The 15,537-nt window shown below is 41.2% G+C and overlaps 2 protein-coding genes across 2 annotated transcripts; one reads left to right on the forward strand and one right to left on the reverse strand.

Moving 5' to 3' along the window:
* Nucleotides 1-2,160: 2,160 nt before the first annotated feature.
* LOC137913943 (protein eva-1 homolog B-like) lies at nucleotides 2,161-3,609 on the forward strand. The gene is made up of 2 exons (XM_068757566.1): nucleotides 2,161-2,230; nucleotides 2,337-3,609. The coding sequence occupies exons 1-2, from the start codon at nucleotides 2,164-2,166 to the stop codon at nucleotides 2,759-2,761; spliced, it is 492 nt and encodes a 163-aa protein (XP_068613667.1). The 5' UTR covers nucleotides 2,161-2,163; the 3' UTR covers nucleotides 2,762-3,609.
* Nucleotides 3,610-5,807: 2,198 nt separating this feature from the next.
* LOC137913940 (CD2-associated protein-like) lies at nucleotides 5,808-15,237 on the reverse strand. Its single transcript, XM_068757563.1, has 17 exons — nucleotides 15,104-15,237; nucleotides 14,669-14,826; nucleotides 14,519-14,576; nucleotides 13,997-14,106; nucleotides 13,576-13,666; nucleotides 13,439-13,500; nucleotides 13,319-13,358; nucleotides 12,953-13,041; nucleotides 12,531-12,632; nucleotides 12,254-12,305; nucleotides 11,001-11,051; nucleotides 10,789-10,906; nucleotides 9,790-9,955; nucleotides 8,994-9,074; nucleotides 8,709-8,902; nucleotides 7,354-7,417; nucleotides 5,808-7,255 (listed from the first exon to the last, which is right to left on the reverse strand). Exons 1-17 carry the CDS (start codon nucleotides 15,105-15,107, stop codon nucleotides 7,223-7,225), a joined length of 1,473 nt encoding a protein of 490 aa, XP_068613664.1. The 5' UTR covers nucleotides 15,108-15,237; the 3' UTR covers nucleotides 5,808-7,222.
* Nucleotides 15,238-15,537: the final 300 nt, after the last annotated feature.

Raw genomic sequence — 15,537 nt, forward strand, 5'->3', positions numbered from 1 at the left:
GTACTTGAACAAACCAAAGTGGTTCTGGGGCTCTTTGAGATCGGTTTCAGGATGTGTCTCCAGGTAACTAACCGATCGCAGCACAGACTAAAAGGCAAACACATTGGTCTGCTGCCTTCTGGTAAGTTATTCAACAAACCATCGCTCCTGCTATAATTCATCCCGGCCACGCTGAAAGTGCACCAACACAATTACAGAAATCACACACACGTCTTAGCTTTGATGAGACTGATCTTACCGAGAATTTACACGATGACATGCATCTACTGGTTTCTAAGAGGAATTACGTTTTAGCCGCACTTGGGTTTTGTTTGCCTTGCTTTTTTTTTCTACATATATGCGATGCATATTTCTGCATATTTGCAGTTTCAACGTGTTACTGTGTGCAGCTTTCTCAACGCCGCGGCACTGAGTCCACTGACTTGTGTATCCTGCAACAGGACTGTCGTTGTTTGCATTTCAGACGCCTCGGTGAGCTTGGATCTAATGACGCTTGATATCTGTGTGTGTGTGTGTGTGTGTGTGTGTGTGTGTGTGTGTGTATTTGCTCTTGTCTGTTTAGCCTGAGGACCAAAGATCACAGGCCTTGATTCAACAGCAAGGGAGAGAAAGAGCTGAACGCGATCATTTCGCATCCATTCTCCATCTTCTCATTTACACGATGAGCTGGGACTGAGGCCGCAATCCAACGTTTCATTTTGTGGTGAGTTTTAAGCCTTATCTCTTCTCCGCTTCTCTCATGTTTCTTCTGCATTTAGTGCGTTTTATAGTTTAACAGCAGGCCGCGTTACATGTGCTTCACACACGTGTTTTTTTATGTTGTTGGGGGTATATTTTTTTATGTTTTACGAGTTTTACCGAATGCTAGTTTATAGTTCATAGGAGTAAATGCTGCATAAATCACTGAGGAATTCACATCATGCTTTAAAATAAAGCCATGGGGTTATCAGTGAGTACAATTTGGAGGTAAATGCAAAGACAAACATGCGGTATGTCCAATTTGAAGACATCCATATGATGTGTCGGTCTGCTGACATGTGGTTCGACTTAGAGACCGGCGCGCTCAGGTTAGGTTAGAGTCTGAGGGGGTGGGGGGGGGGCTCTCCCCACAGCCAGCCACAACACGTAGCACGTGTTAAATGTACAGTATGGAATTTCTGCCGCTAACGTTCTCTCAGTCAAAACAAGGACAACAAAGGATGTGGGATCAGGGGAGTTGTAGTCTTCATTATTAAGCGTCTGCTATTACAGCGTGAGGAATGCTCGTGGATAAGTAAGATATGTGTCGGCATCATTCATGCGTCTCACGGCGCAAAGCCATGATGTCACCGAGCCAGCAAAGAGGAAATGGTTAACAAATTGGAGGAGAAAAGCCTTAATCAGCGAGAAAAGACATCAGGGTAGAGAAGGAGGGGAGCTGGGGAATGCTACAGGTGGAAATGCAGAAACAATCTTGCACATTCAATCTTTTATTTTGTTCAAATGCGAAACAGGTTTGTTTCTCCTAAAGACAAATGTGTCCAAGTAGGAGATAGTTTAAAAGTAACACAGCGGAGTGGATAGATAAGAGGTCATTGCTGAGGGGCGAAAAGGGGAGAACGGACACAGGACGTTCTCGTTTCTCATCTGACTTTAAGAACAACTTCCTTGGAAGCGTTATGAATCGAGAAGGTGAGCTGGAAGGAAAAAACAGCAGATTTAATCAGAACAACAGGAAACAAGAAATTACTGTAATGAGTTTAAATGGCATGATGTTCAAGTGATGCAAAATAAGTCAGCAGCTTTTAAGGTCAGCTCTACAAATTGATCTGAGACTCCCGTCAGGCACGAAGGAATCCTTTGTGGCTACTTGCAAAATGTGCGTGCCATGTGGCAAATGAATTATGATGATCCCAGCTGCAGGTACGTTTGTCAGATGCAGAGGAGCTTTTGTTTGACACCTTGGAGGCCCCATACCACCCACCCAAGGGTTATATCAGTGGGTTTGACACCCAGGCAAACTTGGCACTCAGATCAATTGACACTAGCAAGGCATTTTGGAAATCCAGAACAGATACAGATACGTATATGTACAGCTAAAATATGGTGTCTAAGTTGCATTAGTCAGATTTAATGTGATGTGTCACATATTGGATTTTCAGGTGTGAAGGACGCAAAGTCACAATGGATGTGAAGAAAAAAGAAATGGACCTCCTGAGTAACAGTATAGCCGCATATGCACACATTAAAGGTGAGTCGCAACACAGGCCATGCAGTGAAAAACGTAATATTTGTGTCAGGAATAAAAACTAACGAAGGAAGAACATTTTGCTCAATCATTTGGGTTAATTCCTCAGCAAACCCAGAGAGCTTCGGCCTGTACTTTGTCCTTGGGGTGTGCTTCGGACTGGTGCTGACGCTCTGCCTCCTGGTCATCCGTATCTCCTGCAAGCCGCGGACAAACATCCCTCCTTCCACGCCTGAGAAAAAACACCTTAAGGACATCAGCGTGGAGGAAGAGGAGAGCGAGGACGAGGAAGATGACGACGGAGAGGATGTAGATGCAACAGTTCCGTTGCCCAGCACTGAAATCCCTGTTGGTAATCATACCAACCAATCAGACGGGACGCTGAGTGTGAATGTATTTACTTCCGCTGAGGAACTGCAGAGAGCGCAGCGATTGGAGGAGAGAGAACGAATCATACGGGAGATCTGGAGAAATGGACAACCTGATATCCTTGGTACGGGAACGGGGACTCTAGGAAGAGTGCATTACTACTAAGATAAATGAGGCTTAAAGGGGGGCGCTGACTTCTATGGAGGACTGACATAGACCTCCCGTTGGTCCCTGAAGCCTATGACACTTGAGATCCCGCGTTCAATACAGGACAACAGGACAGTAGTGATGTAACACATGTGACAGACATGAACTGTATGACATTGCACTTCCAGGTAGCAGTATTATTTTCAACTGACTACACGAGATTAAAACAGGAGGTTTCTAAAGACTCAATAACGCATATCAAAAGGTATGAAAGTGGGAGCCGAATTCCATGAAAATATATGACATTTGATGCCAAAGAAATGCACACAGCAGCTAGGATGATGGAGGTAGCAGCATATTCAAGGACAAAATAAGGAATCTACTGTTTTTATCCAACAAAGATGATATATTTGCAGGGAGGACAATCTCCTTCTTGACTTTTGGAGGGAAACCTGTCTTGAAATGTAATTGAGGAAACATTCTCATCAGTACTGTTGCTTGGATGAGCTTGGGCAATCATTTCAAGGGAGACATTAAACACTCAGTATAATGTAAAGATGAGCTTATCAGTGTCTGTGTTATCAAACATAATTCCACCAAAGGAAATAACAGAATTAAAGTATTATGGCAAAATAATTTACTCTTGTTTCTCTTGATAATGTTCAGATGTAATGCAAATATGCAGCAGAGCTCATTCTCCGCATACCTTTTGGGCAAGGACTGTGTAACCGAGACAAGAGGAAAAAAGAGAGCATGCATTTTTTAATAAGAGTAATTTTTTTTTTACTTGTTATTTTTGCACAACGTCTTCTGTAACTTGTCTTAAAAGGTTAGAAATACAGTTTTCTAATAATAAACGTGTCTGAATAAACAGTTTCCTTGGACAGTGAATGTTTTCACAAGGCTTGGGCGGAGTCCAACAATAACACGACGAAAAAATACGTTGTTATCATAAATGTAACGCGATACCTTGGAATTAAATTAATTTCCTGTCAGTTTACAGAAGGACAAAACTTCCAAATGGAGCCAGGACTGAAAGCTACCAGTATTAGGAAGACAACTCAGCTGTACCGTACCACGAATCAAACGTACCTTTTGTGTAAGGGCGGTGCTTTTAATCTCCACACCTGCTCACGGTACGTTTGGTAGTTGTCATTTTATTCATAAAAAATTGACATTTTCTCTTTCTTTTATCTTCTGTTGAGACCCTGAAATTTCTGGTTTTGGTACGTATATGTTTTTCAGTCCTATAAACAAAAAATTACTTTGAACAAAAAAGCATTTTAGATCCAAAAACAGAAATGAAATATGCTATATGGTGAGATCATTGCTTTGGTCACATGATGCAGGTGAGGAAAGCAAAGATGAAATATGCGGCCATCCTGTGCTGCTGCTGGGCGTGCCAATTGTTTCAAGTCATCTCATCTTAAATTCCTCAAGATGTGAAAAACCGTGATGACAGATTTGACTTCAACTGAAAATATTGGATTGCAAAAAAGCCTCCAGGCTTTCAGGCGCAAGGACGTAGAAAAGAAGGAAACGCTGGCAGGTTTCGACCCATGTCGACCTTTCACTTTGTTTACTTAAGCTACCTAACGTTCAAAATAATAGAGACCGCTCTGGAAAATCGAATTTAAAACAACTTCACTCTGCCTTCTGTGTTTGGGTTCAACATTAAAGATAACAGCTAACAAAATCAGCTTGGTTTCTACATTTAAAACTGAAAAAGTTCAGAGCTTGTCTTTATTTTGACACTGCTGTCTTATTTGCATGTCTTTGATTTATTTTATTTTTTCGCTGATAGTTTCTGCTCTTATGCCGTTGGTTCTTGTTGGTTTCTATCTTGCTCTTCATGTTTCAATGCAGCCATTTTATTTTATTTTGCTTTCGTGCTGATTAATGACTAGTGCGTTATGATGCTTAGATGGAGTTAATTTTCATCTTCCCTTCTATGTTAATGACATATATCATTCTAAACTCTTGTCTTTAGTGTCTTGGGGAGTGCTGGGCCACACATGCTGGAGTTCACATAATAGCTGGCGTGACGTCAGGCTCTCTATTTAATGTGGTTTTGGTGGGAGAGCAATACTGTCGCTCCCAAAACTCTGCTTTTATGACTTGAATGCATGCTTACTGGCAGTGAGAAGCTTCGATGGCCAATATAAACTCTGTACTCGCACAATAAATCTGTTTGCGCATGAGTTGACGGACTGAAATATTGCCTGGCTGCCAGTGAATACTTACAGGACATTGATGAATTACCCACACATGAGGAATATTTATGCTGGACGTTAGCAGGAGGCCGTCTTCTGCGGTTTTCATAATCTACCAGTTAGGTTTATGAATTCTTGGCAAAGCGGGAAACTATCCATAATCTTTTATGCATTCTGTATGTTAACATTCTTTCTAGTCATCCATCTGAAATGCAAAATTTAAGACCTATACTTCCATGCGTTTTGAGGCTGGTTTATTTGAAGGGAGTCTGCAGGTGGAGATTGAGGTAGGCCAAGGACTTCCAAAGACTTCCACTGGAGTCATCCCAATGGAATAAAGTGTGCTGGGAAAAGAACACGGAGCTAAAGGTTTTCATTGAGATACGTTCTGTTTCTCACCGACATTTTCGCTGTTGAGGTCTTTGGAAAAGCCACTCATGTGGTCACCGGCTTCCGCAAGTCAGTGATGTTGATGGTGCAGACTCTTTGAAGTAGTTTTGCTATAAACCTTCTGAATGGGTGATGGCGTCTTCTTCATTATCGGGAAACCCGTGACTTAACTTTTGAATGGCGTCATTTTCATTTGACAGGAAGCAGTCGAGACTACCATGAAGCAATCCGGGTCAACCTGCTAAGTCGATACAGTTGTGGAACAATACATCGGGAAAAAAACTAAAGGGATTCCAGTTTGGGAAAACCATGAACTGAAATGGCAATGTGGCCCACAGCAAATCTGTACAAAGTCCAAAACTGTATTGACTGTCTTTTGTGGTGTGTTTACTGTAGAAGACAGTCACAAACGCTGTACATTCATGCCGTTTAAATGCATTTTAAAATAGTAAATGCTTTACTTTTTATTCTAAGCGTCTCAAATTTCACGAACACTATAAATCTAAGGGTATAAACAGTGCAGAGGCGCTGGGGGAATTTTAATACGGCATTTTTAATCTTTAGGAGATTTATTGCCATTTCTCATGAGGTCATGTTTATTTCTGTCCAGCTCCTTTCTGTGACAGAGCCAAAGTTCTGTTCTTCGTTAAAGTTGTCTTCCACGTTTTCTAATTTTAACTCTGAGGGTGTTTTCTTTGTTTTGTTTTTTTAACGATGAGTGTGTCCTCCCATCAGCTCTGCTCAAATCACTTCCAAATATACACTCAAGCTGTATGTTATCGTCACTGCAGTAAGGATTTTTTTTTTAGCAATAAAAAAAGAATTGGGAATGATGCCAACATCAACTGATTTAGTTTCATTCATTTCACCCTTTAGCTGCAGGTGAATGTGCCTTAACTTACATATTTGACACAGCATTTTAAAATAGTATGTTCCCATGGGTGTTTCAGCTCCAGATGTCTTCCAGATGTTCTACAGTGTGCAATAGTCATCGTCCTAGAGAGTCACCTTCACTACCATTTGGAAGAAGGAAAAAAAAAACATAACCCAGTCCAAATATGGAGAGGTTTCTTTTTCTCTATGCAAGGAATTTCTTTTTCTCTAAATCCATTGCAATGAGTCACGGCTATGTTGTAGTTTCAGTGAGTCACGTTTTCTGAGTGATGTTCCACAAGTCCTGAAGTCTTCCAACAGCAGCCTTGTTCCATGAAGGCACCGTTCATTTTCATCAGCCGTCACGTTCTCTCTTCTGAATGGAGCATTCTCTGTTTCTAATGTGAGATCTCAAGTGACAGATCAAGTCCAGCAGTCCACCATTCCCTGAGGCTCACCCTTGTTCATGTTGAATTATCCAACACCGCCCCCTATTGACATTAGGTCAGCATTACATGGGAACCCATGTCGTTCGCCATCGTGCTTTAACAATAAGTTATTCATTTAAGATGGCTTAAAGGTATATTTTAGGCCTTGAGTAAAACACATCACAGCATTTCTTTATATTTGCAGAGTGCTGAGTTGATGTGAAACTGTTTAAAAGTACAGTAATAAAAGTGACAGTTGGAATAGCAAAGTGTACAACAATAAGAAACAATCTTGAAATAACAAAACAACATTTGTTATTTTCAGAAATGAACATGCAAAAACATTTAACAGTGCGCCAGATGTAGGTCACGAAGGATCAAGTTTGTCAGGGCCAGTGCAGCATTACCTTGATCCAATGTCCATATATTTTTGTCATTGAGCCCTTGCTCATATATTTGGCTGTTCTTCTTGTCCAAAAATTGTTCGTATTGTTTGCGTTTTCAGTGTGACGGCCTCTGTAGAGCAGTGCAGACAGTCGGCCTCCTCGAACAAGCCCAGTCAGTCCGTGTTGGAATTAATGCCTCATCTTCAAGCTTTGCATGTCCTCCTTAATAGGTAAGATATATTTAAACGGTCAGTAACAATGAATTTAGTATTCTTTCTTGAGTCGATACACACAGATGAACACGAGACTGTCTCACCGACCTGAAGTGAGAGCCGCTTGTTTTTCTCCTCCCTCAATTCCTCTTTTATTTCTTGCATGTCTCGCCTGATCACAAGTGACGGGAACGAAAAGAGGAGTTAGCAGCGATCTAGTACATCTAAATAGGTCATAGTGACAAAAGAATAAATAAAGGTCAATGGAATCGTAATAAAGCTTTTGAAGTGGAACAAATTAAATGAAAGGGAAATTACTTTCATCTTGATTCATTCCAATAAAGCTCCACTTGTGAAAAAAATGCATCGTGTAAATGTCTTTTTTGGATTGTAGATTTTCAAATTGGCATGTCTTTAAAGCGATTAAGCGATTTCTTTAATCACAATTAATCTCAAGAAGACTAAGCGAGCCTAGGGATTATATTGACTCATGCAATCTTTTTAAGGCATTACAAAAAATGTAATGATTGGTCTTTATTTCATGAGTGTAATCTGTTGGACTTCGTATCAGGTCAAAGATGGGCAGAACCTTCTGTTTTTGCAGCAATCATTGCAGGTTAAGTTGCAACATGCCAATAGCTGCAGCAAAAGCAAGAGAAATGTTGAGTCTAACAAGCGAAGGGAAATTACCTGTAAGGGTGGATCAAGGCTGCGTGCTTTACAATGAGTCATATTTTTACGTAACATGTTCTGAATTGCCAAAAGTTCTTAAGCAAATATGGAAAGTAGTTCCACCCCGGAAAAAACCCCACAGCTAAAGCTGTAAAGGGCATTCACCAAGCAGGCCTCCGAACGGGAAGTAAAAGATCCAGCATTCTTCAATTCATTTTCTCTCTTGACAGACTCGTTATGATTAATACACGGCTCGCATTGTTCTCTTTTGATTACCGGTAGTTCCTTCCTGTGTGTGCAAACAGTATAACAACTGAATTTGGACTGTGCCCTATTTATTTGTTGTTATTGTTTCTTTAACCCTTTATTTTACCAGGAAAAACCAAGTAAAATTTCATTTTTATTCTCATTTCGGAATGTGGGTGAACAGCACAATAGCTTGCATTCCCTTTGCAGGAATCTGAGATAAACAGAATTAGTTCACTCGTTATGAGCTTGAACAAAAACAGGAGAGCACATTCTTCTCTGCCAAGGTCAAGCACTCCCACTTACTGTCAAACAATGAAGCCGAAATTATAAATCACAAATTATGATGACTGGTACCAGTACCAGTCAAAGTTTTATATTTATTAGAACTGGCAATTTGGTTGGATCTGCACCAAATTGCATGAATTCACAGACGGCATCCCCCTAAACCTATTTCACATTAAAATCCGAGACGAAAATATTGAGAAACGTAATAAACAAGCTTGAAAATATAACCTCCTGGGCGTAGGTGATGGATTACTCACTCATGTTGTGTTTGTAACAGCTCCAGAGCCATCTTTAGCTCTTTCATTTCAGCCTGCAGGCTTTCCATAGTTGGTTCTTCTGTATGGGACACGGTTCTTCCATCCACAATGACTTTGGGTGGTGCGGGTCGAATCGGAGGCGGCGTCTTGGGTCGATCAGGCTTTGCAATTGGTGGCACAAGATTTTCTGTACCCTGTAATAATTGAAGTGACATTGTGACAGGAAATGCACACGCTTTTTGAACATTGATTCCTTGTGGAACTACAACAGTCAATGCCACAAACCTTTTGCAAGGCAGGTAGCTTCTCAGTTTGGAGCTTTTTTGGTGCTAATTCTGGTTCTGCCTGGTCAGTGAGAATCTGGGCCTGCAAAGACACATAACAGAACTCATCCATGTCATTCAGTCCACATAATCTACCTGGAAAACATTTCAGTAAACTCATTAGATGAAACCTTTCTGCCGGAGGTTCTTCCGGGAACCCACAGCAGAGATTAAGATTTAACCCTGAATGGTCTCTCGAGTTAAAGAATGAACAGCAGGGTGGTTCCATTGCAGCTTACCTTTTTTTATCAATATGCGCACAATACAATGCAAAGTCCAATACACCCATAAAAAAAAGATAAAAAGGCTTGCAGCTCTCAACCCGCCATCATATCTCAAGTACACTCCAACCTGAAAGATTTATTTTAATGATAAATATAAATGTTGCTTTTCATATACATAAATGTGTCAATGTCATCTTAACACTGCTGCTTTACATGAAATAAACACTGCTTTCACTTTTTGTGTCTACATCCCTACATTGAAAGTCTCTTTAATGACTCAAGTCCTTTATTTCACACAATTCATTTTGATTATCCTTATCTATTACACCAGAATGTGTAAAAACATGAGGGTGAGTTTAAAACAGAGACTTTCTTGCTCCGCCGTACTGCAAAAATGTACTTTCACCCAGCAGGTCAGTGCAGGATAAAGTAGGGCGTTTCCTCGCTGGTATTTGGATAACAGCGAGACGCAAAGGTCATCAGTGGCTCCGGCCTCTTAAGTGTACAACTTTGATTTGGAAAGAAGTTACTCACATTGACTCCTGCTACCAGGCCTGATGGTGGTCTCCTCTGTGGGGGCTTAGCTCTGTTGGCCGTAGGATGAATCAGCTTTTCGGTCTGCAAATCCACTCCGTCGAACAAGTCCACCTCTTTCTCTTCTGGTTTTTTCGGGGAAACAGGAGCCACATCGCCATTGTTTCTACGATAAAAGTGCAATTTGAGAGATTTAAGTTACGTCCATATAGATCTGAATGCCTCAAAATATCTAGTTCCCACGCTGAAGTTAACGTTCTCCAAAGAAAAAGGAAAAAACGATGGGAATGTGGTTTCCAGTTTCTGAGTGAATAAAATGAGTGCAGGTGCAGAGCATGGCTGCAGTCCCGAAGTTTCTTTCCTTATTTTTGTTCTGGCATCCGTTCTTCAGAATCACAACCCGACTTCAGCAACATTTTATGTTTAGATCTGAAAAAGGATTATATTTAATCAGCCTTGAGTTAAAAGCTGGAAAATTGTTTTAAAAATCTAGAAGAATCCTTAACAAAACGACAAAGGTACTCCCGAATAGATTTACTTGGAAACAATTTCCAGAAAAAAGGTTTCTCCTCCATTAGCAGTCCTCAAGACAGGGCTGTTTTTGTTGTGTGTGTGTGTGTGTGTATGTGTGCTAATTTGTGTGTTTTTCTCAGGAAGCAGGAAATGGGCTGCTTTAGTCTGTTTAAGCTCAATCTGACTCATCCTAGAGTTTCCACCGAGCTGCTAAAGGTTGAGCATCCTGGCATTCTTCTTTTCGGAGCACCGTGGCAACCGGTGGCGGCTACCAAAACATTTGACATCTAAAGGAGCTGATGCTGGTGCCCGACCGAAGCAGGGGAGAGTGTTCCTGACATTTCCTAAAGGCCTTTTGCTTTGGAAAGGTTGCACATGAATCGCTATTCATTGTGCCTGACTTGGAAAACGTATTATCTTAAAATGCCTGCCAGGAAGTAGCAGGGAGATTATTTCAGACACATAATCACTGATGCTTTCACTCACTTGGGTAAAACCTTGGTGGGTTTGTCTTTGATGGGAGGCGGGCTGGGTTTGTTGATGTATGGTAGTTTCACTTTTGTTGGGGGGTTGCTTCTCAGGTCTTTAACCTCTGGTTTGTTATCTGCAAAGATAGTTAATCAATACTCCATAAGGTCATTCGAATTTTAATGTGTAATAATTATGATTCCGTATCTCATAGAAGTCATGGTTTCTACCTTTTGTCATTCCTGGACTACCTTTGTCCATTGTCGTGGCATCTGTCGTGACTGAGGAAAGAAAGGAGCGCGTTATTAGCAAATTAGCATGGAGGAATATATCATCTGCACCTACATGAATATAAATCAAGTTGTTGCTTTAAAAAAAAAAGAAAGAAAAGAAATCTGGCTTGTCTAAATCCATTGGCTTTCACACCGCATGCAGGTGTGGCTTCTCCGGTTTCACTGAAATCACTGACAAGAGCGTGGCTCGTAAAAAGCCACAGATTTATTTTTAGGATCAACTTGATGAATTTTGATTTATTTGGCCCAGCGGGCACAATTTCATTCAATGTCATGGAGGAGAAGCAAACCGGTCTTCTGCTGCCGCTGTGATTGAATTTATTAGCTGTTGCATGGGAAGACAAAGTCGTGTGCATCACCGGAGCGTGCCAGGTCACAGCAAACACCCAAGGGTCTCAACAGGTTCATCTGGGAAAGTCGCTGAGGAAAACATCCTCTGAGAGGACTTTGTCTTTGAGACTGAGTAATGCTGCATAAGAAGTTCTTATTTTCCTTGACACCCTGCCCCATCCATGCTAATTAAATATTTGAACAACTTGAAGTAGTATCAATTTGCTTTCATTCAGAGCTTTCAAAAATGAGCAACAATACTTTGCATAACCTCGGAGTCGAGATGAGAACACAGGAAGCCTACCTCGAATGTTCAAAGCATTTTGAAACCATCCCTTCTCAAGCAAAACATCCACACAGCAGCAATGGTACAAGTGCTGCCTCTTGGGCTTGTTGCAAAAATCTGTGTGACAGAACTCTCCTCCACCCCCCCAACCCGGTTTCCTCCGAGATGCCAGAACAGAGTCACATGACCCGTCTAACCATTCCCCCATCTGAATCTGAGACTTCCTGTGCAGTCTTTGTAATAATAATAAGCAAGGGGGGGCTAAAATAAATGTACCGCTAAAGTGGTACAAAATATGAGGCTGATTTTTTTTTTGCATGGACAGCATTTTACATGCATTAGGATGATAATATCCTTTTAATTTCCAACCTAGGAACATGCAGAATAAGTTGGCTTTATTTTGTTTTTACTCTTTTTTTTTTCTTAGAAATTAACAAAGTTTTACACAAAGCCACACAATGTCTACATTTATTTGTTTATATTGTATCAGAGGCAGTTATTCTAACAAATGCAGGGCCCAGCGTTCGTACCTGTGCTACATTCAAACAAAAAATGTGGCACGCTTTCGTCTTACCTAAAGGTTTCTTGTCAATGTTGCGTGCTGGTGGTTGGCTCAATATCCCAGACTAGAGGAGGAGACGCAGACAGTTCAGACAGGTTGGCAAATAAAAAGGCAGAGGGAGTAATTCCTGAACGTAGGAGGTTAAAGACAACCCTGCCTCACTTCATACCGGCAGCAAAGTTGCTAAGTAAAACAAATATCATCCAGCTGTACCCACAGATGTGGATTATGTCCATAGTGAATAAAGGGACAGTGTAGTCCAGCAAGGACCGTTCTACGATCCACTCACTTGCAGACTGTCCATAGGCGGTATCACCATGACGAAGTTATCAGGAAAGAAACCACAGCGTCCATTTAGCTCTCCCTCCCACCAGCCATCATCTTCTGCTTCCTTCACAAGGAGATAAAGATTCAAACCAGAAGCTCAAACATAGCGGCGTCCGCTGGAGGAGAAATTTCTGTCCAAACGGTTACGGTTGAGCGAGACATGGCTGTTTTGTTTGTCCTTGTTTCTCTCTCTGGCCTCATAACTTGTACCATTTTAAGTGTCATTTTGTGGACTGTGTCACATAATTTCCAGCGACGCAACTGGTCTGACTGGATCAACAGTACGATTGTCTTGAAACTCGTTTCTGATAACAAAAACCGTGACCAGAGGTGTTTTTGGGAATCGTTTTTAAAGCATGCCATCATGGGGTAATTATGAAGAACCTTTTTCAGTATCGAAATGACATCGCCTTTCTTCAGATCCAGTTCATCCTCTGCTCTGGCTTTGTAGTCAAACAGCACTTGGCAACACTCTGAGGAGACATAATGACAGGAAGAGGACAGACGCTGTAGGACAAACCAAAGATGGTCCTTGTGGGAAGGTTCTCTCTGAACGGTGATTAATCGAGCCATGTGGTGATACATAATTGACCCCGCCCATAAACCTTTCACGTCAATGCAGGAATTCCCAGTTATCACATGTTGATGATGCATCTGGTTATAAACGGGCCTGTCTACTTGGGTTTTTAGACGGCGTGCAAAAATAGGTCTTAAAGCAATGAGAACACATTTGCGTAACAGTGAACTTGCCTTTTTTTGCGTTGATCCTGACAGACGGCCTTTGAGATATCTTTATGAAAATAACCAAGTACATTAATTCAAGGTCAATCAATTCATACGTTTCAGAAATTTTATTTTTGCATTGCATACTTCCTTAATGAAAACGGCGTCACTGAGCTTTGGTCTCGCCTTGACCTCATTGTGTTTGCCATCTGTAAAAAAAAAAAAAAAAAAAAGTATTGATGAAAATGCATAAATATATAAATACAAGTTTTGACTTTGCCAACCTTTCGGTGAAACAACAATTTCTTTGACAAAATTCGAAGGAAACGCTCCCACTTGACCATTTTTGATCCCCATCCACCATCCATCTTCAATCTGTTCCATAAAAAATGTCGATTAGAGACGGAGGAAAGCATGTGAGGGAGCATTTCCAAGACAAAGCTGTATTCACCATTCGGCATCCATTGTTATTTATGTTGGTTACAATCAGTCTAAGTCCTCTGATCAATTGGGAATGCAAAGCTGTTAGATTAGTTGACATGCATTTACTGTTAATCCTTCACCAGGACAACAATGAGGCTGATGATCAAACACAAAGGGAACACAACACTTGGAGTAAAGCAACACCTTTCGAGCAATGCTTTTTATTACGGAGGTAAAACTGACACTAGGCTATCACAGTTTAGGGGTGTGAGGATCCTCTACCTCTCTGACGATATCAATCGTTTCTCCAACGTCCAACTTCAGCTCATCTGTATTCTTGGGGTTGTAGGCAAACATCACCTCACATTTCCTTGTCTGATTCTTCTTCTTTGCTGGAATAACAACGGATAAGGAGCCACATTGGACAGACCGACGTAGAGTTCTCCATCAGAGAGCAAAATAGCATTTGGCCTTTGGGAGGTTGTGCTTGGCTACATGCAGCGTACTTGCCGCATATTTAAATACTTGTTGTTTTTTATAAGCATAGTCAATAAATACATGGTTTACGTTGAGCTTGGATGAAAGGTTCACATTGCAAGGTAATATACAGAATAATCTGACTGACAATATCGCAGTGTCTCTAGCTGCAAATGGAGTTCCGGACAACTTTAAATACAAAAATGTTCAAGATCATCAGACTTTAAACACTTTTTTTTGGCATTTGGACATTTTTAATTAGCACTTCTTTTATTTTTATTTTTTAAGCTTGTGTCACTGAAGTAAATAAAGAGTTTCTTATTGTACTTGTTCTGATGCTCCGGGGTTCCCTCTTACTGTCACCCCTCAAGTAGATTGGCACCTCCTGCAAAGATGAAGCAAGCCGTGCCATGTTTGAACGCCCACGGTTTTACATGAATACACAAAGAGCGCCGTGACCTGTGCTGCGTTACAGACCTTGACGAAGTTGGAAGGGAAGATTCCTCTCATTCCTCTAAGCTCACCCAGCAGCCATCCCTCCTCGCCGGCTTTGGTGACGTTTTTGACCACATCCCCTAGTCTTATTGTGAGCTCGTCCGCCGTGGTACCCTCGAACTCGAGCAGCACCAGCACCTCTAAAGAGCAGCCGTAAATAGGGCAGAAAATGGGATTCTTTGCACAAACACTGGTGTACTTAGTTCACAGGAGATGCGTCTTGACATTTCAAAGCCAAGACAACCCTTTTAACTTTTAACTAACTAATGACGGGTTCTTAAAAGCAAACTAATTACAGAGCACACAGCTTTACTATGATGCTTATCTTTCCTTACAAGGAATTCAAGCAAAAGAGATGGCTCAGAAGATTAAAATGTAAAAAATCCGCCTCTAACTAACGAGGCATTGCTGACTCACCCATTGTGTTGTTTTCTGTTTTTCTCCTATGAACTTGAATGTGTCGTTCCTCCACAAACTTTTAAATAGAAGGGGAAGCAAAGAAGTGGTGGCTGCGTTGTTTTCGCGATTTCACGGCCAAGGCCCTTCTTCCTCCTTGTCAAACATTAACATTGAGCAACTTCTCCTGAGGCCAGTTATGACAAGTCAAGGAGTAGGATGGGTTATAGACTGCAGATGGGGGGGAGGAGAAGAGGAGGTAACGACCGGAGACGAACAGGTAAGACCAGTTTATAGTGAAAGAACAGAGCTCATGATAAATAATGATTACACAGTGGCGCATGACAGCATAGTTTGCTTTCAACCACCAAAATACGTAAAGAAAAATCTTTATTTCTAGGTTGTACCTTTTATACTTCCACCCCAGGTTCGCTGCCTTCATTCCTTCATACTTG

Source organism: Brachionichthys hirsutus, unplaced genomic scaffold, assembly GCF_040956055.1.
Source record: "Brachionichthys hirsutus isolate HB-005 unplaced genomic scaffold, CSIRO-AGI_Bhir_v1 contig_762, whole genome shotgun sequence".
Lineage (NCBI taxonomy): Eukaryota > Metazoa > Chordata > Actinopteri > Lophiiformes > Brachionichthyidae > Brachionichthys > Brachionichthys hirsutus.

Coding starts and splice junctions, on each gene's coding strand:
- LOC137913940 (XM_068757563.1), bottom strand. Junction 14,577..14,668: donor TCCCTTCCAACTTCGTCAAG/GTCTGTAACGCA, acceptor TCATCTTTGCAG/GAGGTGCCAATCTACTTGAG. Junction 13,501..13,575: donor AATTGTTGTTTCACCGAAAG/GTTGGCAAAGTC, acceptor TTTTTTTTACAG/ATGGCAAACACAATGAGGTC.
- LOC137913943 (XM_068757566.1), top strand. CDS start 2,164: ATGGATGTGAAGAAAAAAGAAATGGACCTCCTGAGTAACAGTATAGCC. Junction 2,231..2,336: donor CGCATATGCACACATTAAAG/GTGAGTCGCAAC, acceptor TTAATTCCTCAG/CAAACCCAGAGAGCTTCGGC.